This window comes from Myotis nattereri, assembly GCF_964212035.1.
Source record: "Myotis nattereri genome assembly, chromosome: 18".
NCBI lineage: Eukaryota > Metazoa > Chordata > Mammalia > Chiroptera > Vespertilionidae > Myotis > Myotis nattereri.
Genome location: NC_138093.1, coordinates 3,550,390 through 3,563,751, shown reverse-complemented (window position 1 = coordinate 3,563,751; position 13,362 = coordinate 3,550,390). Strand labels below are relative to the sequence as shown.

Below are 13,362 nucleotides of genomic sequence, written 5' to 3'. Positions count from 1 at the left end.
CTACCCTTATTGGGAATTTACATAGGAATCTAGTTATGCTATTTTTTGACTAGCTAATATTTTTTAATATTTGAATTCTTAAAATATTAAAAGATAAAACCGTTCCCCAAATTTTACAACACATTATACAGAATACCTGACTAAATCTATATATATAAAGGCCGAAGCGACCGGCCGACTGGCCAGTAACTATGACATGCACTGACCACCAGGGGCAGATGCTCAGTGCAGGAGCTGCTAAGCTGCAGTCACTTGGCAGCAGTGGTTCTCCGGTGACGGACCCGGAACCAGAGAGGAGGGAGCCCGGTTCTGGGGTGAGTCATCCAAGAACCGCCCTCTTGCAATCTGGGACCCCTCGGGGGATGTTGGAGAGCCAGTTTTGGCCTGATCCCCGCAGGCCAGGCCGAGGGACACCCCCCCACACTGGTGCACGAATCCGTGCACCAGGCCTCTAGTATGTCATAAAACAGAACACGTTACTGAATTTGGTCTAGAAATTACATAAATGAAGAAAAAGGGCTAAATTCTCTATTAAAGTAAATGCATACATTCTACAAGTAAATAAATTGACCTGATTCACTAACTTTCCCTGAAAAAATTACGTAACCTAAAGGAAAGTCTAGAAAATTTAGCAGCACATCTAAACAAACCCATAGAAGATTTGTTCAATCAACACTGATATTTAGAAATACTTCTTTTAAGTTGCAAAAAGTATTGCTTATTCTGGACCAATGGGTGGGAGGGACAAAACATTCCTAAGAAAAACAAAAAAAAAGTACTGCCCCCAAAAGGATACGAGAAAGGATACGCTTTGCATGACAGTATTACAGCGGTATTTACGCAGGAATGCTTCTAAAGAAGAACAGCGGGATGCAGTTTAATTTCTTCTCATTTCCACATGAAGTTTACATATAAATGATTTTTTAAAAACACACACTATATATTGTTTCTTGTTAACTGTTCCACTAAGGCATTTGTAGGACTTCTGACTACATCACTATAGATGTTTTAAGACAAAATTCAAATATTTAAGATATCCCATAAAAGGAATAAACATGAAGCAAAATTTTCTCTAAGGTAAATAATTCTTTCAGCTTAACAACAGTAATTTTGACTCATTTACTTCATCTTCTTCCAGTGTACAAAGGCAGAAATATTTTAAATAAAATAAAAAAGGATCTATTTCCATTCATTTTTCTTTCATCAATGTAACACAACTTTAAAGTTGGAAATGTAATTCTACCATTTTTAATAATAAAATTACTTGAGTGTGCATTAGAGTTACATATTTGAAAAACAAAGATTTCATTCCACAAAAGACATGTATATATTCTCTGAAGTGTTCAGTTAGTAATTATAATGCAAATGCACAGGCCCACCAAGGATGACTGGTTTGTCCTGGCTTGGCCCACACACCCCGTCACAGAAAAACTGGGGGGCAGGAGGGGGAGGAGAGCTGGCTTCCTGGTTTCCAAGGTCCCCACCCCAGACCTCCTGAACAGAAACTCTGGCAATCTGACACCCTCCCCTTATAAAACCTATTTTCCCAGTATGACTTTCATATACAAATAGGCTTTATTCTGCAGTTATCACTTTGAAGTTGAATGAGAATTAACAGCACAGTTAGACAGAGACAGGGATGGACAGATGGATGCGTGGAGCTAAGGGCTTTCACTGGAGTTACTGCTCTACCAGCTCCGAGTGGTAGGCAGGGGTGACAGGCGGAGAAACCACAGGACCCTCCTCCAGAAGCGTTTGTGGCAGAATCTCAGAAAGTCTTCTCCTTCCACCTGTTCATAGCCACACTTACCTTTACCAATTTGTATCACTTTCTTTTTCCTTCTTTAGAATCTTGTTTTGGTCTAGCAGATCGAGCGAATTGCTAATATTTAAAAATTAAGGTTTCCTTTACAAACATGGAAGCAATCTTTTCTAATTATTAAGAACTTTCTAATTCAGGGTAGAAGCAGAGTTTCTGAATTTATCTTTTACATTTATTTTTATACTCTCAGACATCTGTTAAATGTTTATCTACCTGCTGTCCACGATTTGGGGGAGAAGTAAAAAATGTACCTTTTGTCTCCAGTCAGTATCTTCCACACCTAGACCTTCATCTATCCCGCTGATTAATAACTTGCAAACTATATTCACTACTAAAAGCAGGGTGATTAATCAATGGTATATTCTGTTTATTAAAATTCTTAAATGCAAATATGAATTACAGTACGATAAAATATAAGATAAAACTACAATGAACTGTATCTCGTTCATGACCCTAAAGGAATTTCGGGGAACTGCAGGCTGAGGCTCAGCATGCACACCCTGTTGGGCTGTGTAAGAGATAGGTTTAGACGTGGCTACATTTTAATAACCTCATGCTGCTGCTGAGGTTCCTTCATCTCCAATAATCATCTAAACACTCCTCTCTCTCAGCTAAGTACGTCTGTGACTGAGTACCTCCAGTTAGAATGTCAGTTGTTAAGTCTTCTAAAGGTTGATAAAAATCAGTTTCAACTATACTCTTCTGAAAACTAGTGTTTGGAACAGACAGGTTAAAAGGATACAACCACCATAGGTTTTCCAAAAAGTACATATCCGTTAGCTTCCTTCAAGGCCTTTGCTGCTGCTTTCTCGTTCGGGAGCCCAATGAAGGCCTGTCCTTTCATGCGGCCCTCCTTCATCAGGCGGATGTCAAACCTGGAGGTCGGAAGAACCATGGTGACCAAATGAATGGAAATGTTCCTATTTCAGTGCGAAAACAGCTATACAACCTCGTTAGCACATCGATTCCTCAGGCTTCCTAACACTGTATTTTGTAGTCACTTCTATGAGTAGACAACAGAAGTTTGAGGATGTGCTTACATATATTTTTTAGCTATCTTAAATGTATTTATGTGATTTTAAAATTATCTTACTAGCAATTATGAAGCACATTTCTTAAGTTGTTACGTCGTATCTCTATTCTTTAAAAATTCCATGCAACCGATTCAATATTATTACTCAAGAGACAAAAAACAACTATATGGCCAAGAACAGAAGGGCTGATCATGACCCCAGAAAAAGAACAGGATTTCAGAGCAGGAAGAGATGTTACTAATCACCGAGTCAAAACCACGGATGTCCACAGAGACTGGCTTCTTCACTGTTGTTATACTGAGCTCAAGCCAGAGCTTGGAATATGAAGCAGATGCGTTATTCCTAGTGTAGCGTTCCACTCTTCAATAGTGTATTTTTTTTAACATTTTGGACACAAAGCTATATCGGAGACTCCTTAGAAAAAGCAGATTATAACTTGTAACTAAAGTACTGCTTGCCACTTAGAGAGTCTATAGGACTAGGAAAATCATATAAAGCATAAAAAATGCAGTGAGATTTTAAAATTCACATGACTAAGTCCCATGAGGAACAATTATTAATCTGTCATTTTGTCGGGTACAACTTTCTCCATATAGAATTATTTTCCCCATGAAACTCTAATTGCAGGCAGTCCTGGAAATAGAAGGAAAGAATGTATACACACATTTGTACATATCGATGTACATAAAGTATTTACTTATGTTTCTTACCATCATGATTTAAAGGCAGCAACAAGAAAAAGGACCGGCAAGAAAACCTTCTGATACTCTAATAAGAAAAGGCATCAGGGAGAATGCATATAATGGAGAATGTTCAGACCTGTGCATACCTATCTACAACCTATCTACAAAGGCACACAAGGCCAGACCAGACTTGAAAAGTGCTGGTTGCTCAAGAAGTTTAAATAAAAATTAACCAGTTGAGAAGTCTCTCTCCTCACCTCTTCTGCTTCTAGTTTACATGGCCAACACAACAGCCTTACGTACTTAGGAGCCAACTATTATGGAATTTCAAAGAATAAAATTCTAACTGCAAGCATTAGCTTTTATGTCATTTATGAAGCATATCCCCCCGAGACGCTCTCACAGGAGCCTTGCCTGACTCAGTCCGATTCAGAGAAGTGACTGCCACAGGGAGAGTGAGACACTGCCTGGCGCTGTGGGCCACCGGGCGAGGCACCGACAGTGGTTTCCAGGGGGACTGGGCACCAGCAGCTGGGCACCATCCCCGAGCTCTTAGGGATGCAAACCCATAGGCCCCACCTCCGTCTGGAAACCCAGACTCTGGGAGGGACCCAGTCTCTCCAGGTGATTCCTGTGCCGAGGAACCTCTGCTTTGGGGCCCGCGTTTGAGGCTGCTTCTCTAGTACATTTTACCACCAACAGTTTCATGTATTGTTTGTGGCCGCTTTCATGCTCCGAACGCGGCCCTGAGCTGCTGCAACCGGGACCACGTGGCCTGCACTGAGGTGAAACCACTGGATGTTTACGACCTGCCCATCTGCAAAGAAGCCTGCCGACTCTGCTTCTCACGAAAGGACAAGCGCTGGGATGAACCAGGGTTACTCCCTACAGGTGAAAAGAAAACTCTGAGGATATGACGGCCACTCACATTATCCGTTGTGTTTCTGATGAAAAGTCAACATATCTTCCAAAAATAAATTTAAGGTCCTAGAATTTCAATAAGGAAAAAAAAAACAAGTAAGGAAGTCCAGCCAAAAAAATAAATAGTAAAATAATAAACTTTATTTACAAAATTTGACTTACCTTTTCTTGAACATGTTTAGCTAAATTCTTTACATAAATCCTACAGTTTGGTTCACCGGGTTCATAACTTCTGAAAACCGAAAGCGTTTCCATTTCTTATTTAAAAACAAAACAAGGAAGTAAAGTTAAGATATTTTACATCCATTTTAAAGCCTCAGAGGGAGCAAGGCTGGTCCATGTCCTGGCATTACCTTCTTTAGAGACCCGGCCCTTCTCCAGCTCCCGCCTGGAGATGCACTCTGACGGCGTCTCGTCAGAGTCTTCCTTACTCTCCTCGGCGACGCTCGGGTTAGGTTTGGGGAAGATCTTTCCAAATCCTACAGTGGACGCATCACCTTGGGTAGCAGGTAAATCTAAGGGTTAAGGTCAACAGGAGCCATTAAGAATCCCTTCTTTCAAGACGTTCTGTTTTCCACTTTGAATTGTCAGGACGTCTTTGGCACTAAGCCCTCTGGTGTTTTTCTCGGACTTTAGAACAGGCAGGCAAAGTCTGTTTGTCAGGGTTCAAACAGTAAGTATTTCAGGGCTTGCCGGAGTACGCAGCGTCTTCATAAGGTACAAAAACTTGTACTAAGAGAACTGGAGCCTGCAGGCATCTACGCACAAGATGGTCACACTGCTGTTTCCTAACCAGCACTGCGATTGTACCAACAGAACCACCGCACATCACACTTCATGAACCACGAAAAAATAAATCAGCATAAGAACCCTTCTAGCACATTTCCAGTGCAGACATCAGTACGAGCCAGACTCCGGTGCACCCTGCAGTCCATTACTTGCAACAGGCAATGTGACATTCCCGTTGGCAGCACCAGTGCTGATGATGTAAAAAAGGTGACACTGGACAGTATCCCATGGTACTGAGGAAGCCCTGATGGCAGTTTACATAGAGTTCACAAATACTAAGAGAGAAACGTTGCGTATAGAATATAATTCTCACATAAACGCTGACTGAGAAACATGTTTACATCGCATTTAAAAACTATGCTAAGTGAATAAGCCAGTCAGAGAAAGATAAATTATCATAAGATCTCACTCATTTGTGGAATATAATGAACAACATAAACTGATGAACAAAAACAGATCCAGAGACAGAGAAGCATTGATCAGACCGTCAAACCTCAGAGAGAAGGTAGGGGAGGGTGGGGGTTAGGGAGAGAGATCAACCAAAGGACTTGTATGTATGCATATAAGCCTAACCAATGAACAGAGACACCAGGGGGGTGAGGGCATGAGTGTGTGTGTGTGTGGTGGGGGGGGGTGAGGGGGTAATGGGGGGGGATAAGGGCACATATGTAATACCTTAATCAATAAAGAAAACAAATAAAATAAAGAACATTTACTTTAAATTCCTTTAAAAAGGTGAAAGAATTTTAAAAAATACAAAAAGAAATTAACTCATAGACTGACAACAGTATGGTGATTACCAGAGGGAAACAGAGATGGGGGGAGGTAGGAGAGAGTAAAGGAGGGACACATGTGTGGAAAGAGACCTGACCTGGGATGGTGAACCATAAACAGATGATATATTATAGAACTGTGCCCCTGAAACCTATATAATTGTATTAACCAATGGCTCCCCAGTAAATGCAATAAAAAAATAAAGAGCATTCCTTTATACGGAATAGAAAAAAAAAAAATAGAACTAGAACGTGCTTACCAGGATTTTGTTCTTCAAAATCATCTTCCTTTTCTAATTCTTTCTTAAATGCAGCCGGCATGTCGGTGGATATATGGAACTCAATCTTTTTATTCCCGACCGGCTGTGGTTGATCGAATACATCCGATGGGGACAGCACCGGGTGTACACTGCAGTTCATAATCACAGCGTTACTTTGCAACCATAAAGAATGTTCCCGGGAAAACACTATTTTGTGTTTACTGTACTTTTAAAAAGCTAACACTGATAAAGCATGCACCACTCCAGGCATTTCACAAAGTAAAACTTCCATTAACTACTTTGGTAAAGCCTGGCACATGTTCTCCTGTAAGTCCTATTAAAGTCCTAGTTTAGACAGATTGCAGAGTCCCACAGCAAGTGACAGGGACAGTATGTGAGGACTATTAATAAAAAAAGGGAAAAAAAGATCATTTTAACAAATGCCTTTCTCAATTTATGAAGTTATGAGCTCAAGGGAAGTTGACATAGTAGAAAAGTTCCATGAAATTAAAATTGCAATTAAGAGTAACTGAATCTAAGATATTGAAATACATAGAACTCCATGGCAAACAGACATCTCTGCCACAACAATTTTTTAAAAATGTGAGTTCCGCAAGCAGACTAGCACCTACAGAGCCCTTTTTCCATAATCCACCAGAACTACCTGTGAGAGACGGGAGCAGGCGTGGTCAGCATGTCCTTTATTTTCCGCCTTTTTCTCACATGGCGCTGTCTTGTTGCTTTTGGTCTTTTGGGCTGAAGATTTGCCAATTCCATTAGTTTGGCCATTCTGCCTTGGAGAAGGGAAAGGCAAAAATTATTTCCATACACCAAAAGGTTGCCAGTTCGATTCCTGGTTGGGGTGAGTACAGGAAGCAACTAACTGATCGATGTTTCTCTCTCACATCAATGTCTCTCTCTCTCTCTCTCTCTCTCTCTCTCTCTCTCTCTCCCCCCCCTCCTCCCTCCCTCCCTCCCTCCATCCATCCCCCCCGCCCCTTCTTCTCTCTAAAAAAAAAATTTTAAAAAATCAATGAACATGTCTTTGGGTGAAACTAAAAAAATAGTGTATAACTACTATATGCTCGAGGGGTTGGTGCTGGGGATAAACAAATTCTAATGTCCCCAAGTTACCAAGAATTACAGTGAAATTCAGAAGAGCAAGAGAATCTCCTCTCATGGAATGTGTCTCTTCGAATCTAAACAAGCATGATATGACGTCACGGACCTCTGTCGGTCTTCCTCATCGCTGCTTTCATATTCGGACTCTTTACTAGATAAGTCCTCGTCCTCATCCGGCAACGGCGGTTCCTCCGGGCGCCGAGGAGACACAGGTGGGAGAGGGGCGTGTAACGGCACATAATCTTCATACTAAACAACAAAACCAGTGATGTTTCCAGAACACATAAACCACTCCATTCGATGCATGACTCTCATCTCTGTAGCTCATGCTATTCTGACACACTCCACACACACGGAGGGACACCTGTGTGGCAGACGGCTAGCTGAGCAAACACGTGCTTCTTCCTGGGCACCTGGCATACACCTTTAAGAATCTCTACCTAAAGGTGTATGCTAAAGTAACCAAGTATTCCCAAACTCCCCTGGCAGTTATAGAGTTCACCAGGAAAATGTTTTGGCCAATGAAGGGTTGGCATGAAAACCCTCCACACGTGAAATTCTCTTCCTTCTTGCTTGGCAGGCTGCACGGCAAAGCCCTCACCAACCTGGGAACACGCACAGTGGGGGCCGAGGTCTGTTGAATGACTCAGTAGGGCAGAGCATCATGCTGCACTATTTTTGGAATGAACTTGACATGAGCAAGAAGTAGCTTATATTGCGTCAAGTGACTAAGACTTGAGTTTATTTGTTAACTGCAGTTGGCATAAACTTAACATCCTTGCCCTGAGTCAGGCACTGCGGTGGCGGGAAAATTTTCTACTTAAATGTCAGCACTGAATAATTTCTCATTGAGGTTATCTGAAAAAGGACTGTGGCAAAATAACAGCCAGAATTATTCTACAGCACACAAAGCCTTTTACCTGAATTCCTGATAAATATGCATAGCAAACTCTAATGAAAGTATTAGCAACCTTCCTTCTGCAAAGAAAGCTCTATATGCCACAAAACCGAAGCAGGGGGTGAGATAAGGAAGTCGGCTCCAGGTAATTATCCTACAGGGGGGGCAGGCTGCTCTGGACCGAAGGGCTAACAGCTTTGCGTTCTCCACATGACCCTTATCTCCATCACAGTGACTCTGTACCTGCTCCTCAGTTTCAGGGCACAGGAGAGGCCAAGGGCATCGGTAGCAGTTAGTCTCAATAATCCCGCCCCTGCACGAGCATTTTTGAATCTTGAAAATTCTAAGAGCTTTCTTACCATGGGAGGTCGTGCAGTGATTGGTCCAAAAGGTGTGGGCAAATTCATTTTATTCATAAGATGAAGCACCTTAAATGGTAAAGCATTTAGAACCGCTTAGTAAAATGGTGATCAGCTCACGTTTTATGTACTTAAAAACTCTGCGATGACACTAATGAATGTGGTGCAGAGGCCAGCAGACCTCTCACCTTCATGACCCCAGGACAGGCTGGAACAAGCCCTGGCGTATCTCAGGTTAGCCTTCCTAAATTTTTGTCAGTTCTGCAAACGTTATTCTCATTATTACAATACAAAACCTTCTGACATGCTATTTCTCCCTTGATTATTGCAAAATTAGGAAACAAGTAAAATAACAAAATCAACATTATCTACATTCTGTACTTCAAAACGTATCCTATTACTATCAATACTTTCAAACCTTTGCCAAGGGATCAACTATGTCCTTTTCTTTAAGAAAGAATCTCTACTTAAAGGTGTATGCTAACGTAGCCAAGAATTACCAGAAACTGCATTTCCCAAATTACTTTGTGTTTATTAGTATTAATACCAAACATAATGGCCTGCTTATGCCATAGTTTATAAAAGCCTGTACCTGGAGGCAGTAATATTTCATTACCGTTTGAAATGGATGGAATGTCTGTGACGCACCCCACCCCCCAATTCACATGCTGAATCCTGACCCCCAATGTGCAGGTATTAGGAGGTGGGGGGAAGGGATGGGGCTTTGGGAAGTAATTAGGTCGTATGCCAGGCCATCTGCCACCTGAAGAGGGCCACCAGAACCCCACCTCGCTGGCACCCTGATCTCGAACTCCCAGACGTGAGAAATTATTTTCTGTTTTTAAGCCGCCTACTCTGTGGCACAGTTCCAGCAGACTGCACTGAGGATGACCTCTGTAAGCTACTATAATGTCACTGCCTTTCGGAATTAGTCTAGTTAGTACTGTGTGGAAAACTCTGAGAACTGGCATGGAAAATAGAACGTCAGCTTCCTCATGCATTTCCCGTGGGGAAAGCTGGTTTTACTCTACGCACCTGGACATAGAACTTGGGCACACTTGCCAGGGCGTTCACTATGTTGGCGAGGATGGTGCTGGACGGCGGGGGGTACATGTACTTGAGGCAGGAATCCAGAGGAAACGTCAGCCTAGAAAAAATATTTAAAATGCTCACTGTGTTCCACTGACTTTCATGTCAATAACTCGTTTTAGATAATCTGGTAACAAAAAGAACCGACCCAATAATTCAGGAGTCTAGGGTTGCTGGGGCCTAATAGACCAAAACAAGCCCATTTAGGAAGAAAGCTGCCTTCTGGCCGCAGTACAGAAAAATAAGACTTTTCTTATCAGACTTTATCTCGTAGCTCTGAACATTCTAATGGAACCAAATTCAGTGACCAGTTCATACAGCTCAAAATGTTTAATCGTAGACTAAAAATAGACATGACCAAATATCCCTTTTGAATAAATTATCTGATTTATTGTATACACACACACACACACACACACACACACACACACGCGCGCGCGCGCACACACACACACAGAGAACAACAAAATTTAAAGAACAACAAAATACAAAGAAAAAGCGCTAACCCGTGGTTTGGTGCGATTCCATTTTCTATAGTCAAACAACCAAGTTCTTTCTTTTCCTTATCATCTTCCACAGGCTCCTCAGACCTAGGACACACAGAATCAAAGTTGATCTTAACTTTAGAAACAGAGTGAAAAAGTACATACAGAAAAAAAATTATCTTTTCACACATGGCATGATGAAAACTGTTCCATAATAAATAAAATGTTCAGATACTGTCCATGACATGCGACATTTCATTTAATCTTCACTGAAACCCTAGGAAGACGGTGTGGTAAATCTCACTGAAGACTGAAAACCCCTGACATTTACATGGCGTACAACAGTGATGCTCCAATTTCTCTAACTGCATTGCTCTCCTCCCCCAATTTCTAACTTAGCAGACCGGGTTAAGGCCCCAAAACCTGTATGCCAGTCAAGGTCCTAGAGCAGGGGTGGGCAAATTTTTTGACTCGAGGGCCACAATGGGTTCATAAACTGGACCGGAGGCCGGAACAAAAGCATGGATGGAGTGTTTGTGTGAACTAATATAAATTCAAAGTAAACATCATTACATAAAAGGGTACGGTCTTTTTTTTTTTTTAGTTTTATTCATTTCAAACGGGCTGTCCTAGAGGATGCAGCTGGTCCAGGGACTACTAGTCTTTGAGAACCACTGGTGTAAAGCTTATCTGTAAAGGTTATATAACTTACAAAGAGCTATAACTAGAAAGCAAATACTAGTCTTCGATTGCAAAAGCCATACCTATGCATGACACCCACGGTCTGTAATACAACAGACTTTATGCTAATTACCTTCCCTCCACTTAAAGGTGAATGTTGTTAACGGTACTCTCTTCCCACTTCACATTCCTAATATTAAATCAACTCCCAATGCATGACTAGAAACAAAAATACGTTGTTTTAATGTATTACATTCAATTAGAGAAACGTATCAATGTGAGGAAAACCCAACTGTCTACGCACCTTTTCTTTTTGTCGGTGCCTGAAGAGGGACATGGGGAATGAACTTCATCTTGCTCTTTTGCAAATTCAACAACTAAAGTGTGACCTAGAAGTTTCAGCTGGTGGAGTCTTGTCAGTGCCTTCAGTTGGAAGAGAAGAATAAGAAATCGGATAACTGCACCAACAGTGATTTGTTAGAGACCATCTGCATCCACACATGTCCTTTGTTAATGCTGTTACCACTTCTTTGGCTATTTCTTACCCATTTCTCATTTCACGCTGCCCAGCCTTTCTGACTGGCATCCTATCACTTAGCAAAATTAAAATCTGATTAAATCCAGCACATAGTTAATCTACTGTTCTTAGATCCCAATACCTAACCTCTGGGTGAGATCTGCCAACTGACAGTCCAAGGTAGCCTGTGGAGCCAAATCTTGAAATGCAAACCGCTTTTTAAAACTATAGTTTATGTGTTATTTTTGAACCAAGACTGGATAATTGTTAACTTTGATAGTAAAGAAAAAGTCCCACCTTTACAGCTGCTTTTTCATTAGAGAAAGTAGCAAACGCTGTATGTTTCTGAAAAAGAATTAAGGCACAAAAATTATTTCGAATATAATTTCAGGTTTTCATAAGGAAATCTGATATTTTACCAGTTATTAGTGATTTGATACATTAATAAAATCTTGGAAAAGAATGAAAAATCAATATCACTTTAACTGATTACTGCTAATTTCACACACACACACACCTGCCAAATAGTTCAACAGATCAAAAGTTTAAAAACTTTATACCCAAGGGACTATCCTTAAATTATCCAAAAATATAAAATACCTGCTATTTTATAATACATATAAAGATCTTTAAACTTTATACACCCAAATGCAGAGTTTAAAAATGTTCATAAGGAAGAAAATTCCTTGACTGCATGTTTCCTGTGGGCTTTATCTTTGTAATAAGGGTTCAAAGGAAGAACTCTATGTTTAAATATAAATTACATTAAATCGAAAGAAAATAAACTATTATGCTAAGAAAGAGTTCTTGCCTAAAGCATTTAAAGTTGCTTAAGTAAATTGTTATTTTGTCTCATCTGATCCAAGATGACTTGATTAAATGCACTTAAACTGAACCACTTAGAATATTCGTATCTGCTGGTCCACAGCAGGTCCTGGAACAATGAATGTCATTTTGTTCAAAGTCCGCTCCTTCTAAGTTGATGAGCTGCCTCGGGAACTTGTTACCTCTTGTTTCCATCAATCAGCCTGTGGTAAAACCAGGTTCCTTGTATGTCCTTTTGCTTAAAGTTGCAGAACCTATCGATGACGTTGAGGACTTACGGTACCTGACACTTGGACCAAACTGGTCTTTCTTCACTAATCCTCAACCCTGGCTGCGTATCAGAATCCTAGGGGCCCTGTAGCTCCACGGGTGACTTGTCCCAAAGGCCACCTTGCGGAAACTTAGCGCCTTCCTCTTCTAATGCAGACAAGTCCAGCTAAAACGTCGTCAGGTATAAAAGAAACGAAATAGGAATTCTGTAACTAGTTCTCTCCGATTTCCTATGGCAGTTTCTCCTCTGTTCATGGACTGTCTTATGAGTGGCTTGTAAATGAACCAACATTTTTTTAAGTCCTTCTTCCCTGTTTCCGAGAGCACGGAGCCTGGGAGGAACAACCCATCTTCCGAGGCGTTTGGGGACCCCGGGATGGGTACCTAACTAAGCCGCGACCCCTCCTTCAGCCTCGCCTTCCCCACCTCCCTGTCCCGCGGCGCTGTCACCGATCCAGGCTTCCGCCCATCAAAGCGCCGCGGGACCCGCGGGAGATGGGGATGGGAGAGAGGGGAGCCCCGCGCCGCGAGCGCCTCTCCCCACGCGAGCGCCTTACCAGTCGCCCCTTATCGGACAGGACGCGCACGGACTGCGCCCCGAAATACTTAAGCAAGTCCTCTTTCTCCTCCGCGGTCAGCTCGGCCGGCAGGTGCCTCACGAGGAGGGTTCGGTCGCCCCGCGGCGGGGACAGTGAAGCGGAGCTCGGGCATCCTCTGGCCGCGGGCAGCGGCTGCTCGGGGGCCGCCATGGACCCCGGAAAAGGAAGGACCGGCACGAAGAGTGGCCCACCGCAGTGAAACGCAAGCTGGGATCAACGGTAAGTTTTCCGCCTC

The 13,362-nt window shown here is 42.0% G+C and overlaps 1 protein-coding gene across 1 annotated transcript in view; it reads right to left on the bottom strand.

The window, feature by feature from the left end:
• RNPC3 (RNA binding region (RNP1, RRM) containing 3) overlaps positions 1-13,362 on the bottom strand; it is a 14,517-nt gene extending 1,155 nt beyond the window's left edge. Inside the window, exons 1-14 of the mRNA XM_081112004.1 lie at positions 13,086-13,362; positions 11,731-11,778; positions 11,221-11,339; positions 10,257-10,340; positions 9,697-9,808; positions 8,662-8,730; positions 7,511-7,653; positions 6,947-7,072; positions 6,283-6,431; positions 4,814-4,975; positions 4,623-4,717; positions 4,468-4,526; positions 2,565-2,697; positions 1,811-1,882 (exon numbers count right to left, since the gene is read on the bottom strand). Coding sequence (XP_080968130.1) covers positions 1,826-1,882; positions 2,565-2,697; positions 4,468-4,526; positions 4,623-4,717; positions 4,814-4,975; positions 6,283-6,431; positions 6,947-7,072; positions 7,511-7,653; positions 8,662-8,730; positions 9,697-9,808; positions 10,257-10,340; positions 11,221-11,339; positions 11,731-11,778; positions 13,086-13,277 — 1,548 coding nt within the window. The 5' untranslated portion in view covers positions 13,278-13,362 and the 3' untranslated portion in view covers positions 1,811-1,825. The remainder of the gene's footprint in view (positions 1-1,810; positions 1,883-2,564; positions 2,698-4,467; positions 4,527-4,622; positions 4,718-4,813; positions 4,976-6,282; positions 6,432-6,946; positions 7,073-7,510; positions 7,654-8,661; positions 8,731-9,696; positions 9,809-10,256; positions 10,341-11,220; positions 11,340-11,730; positions 11,779-13,085) is intronic.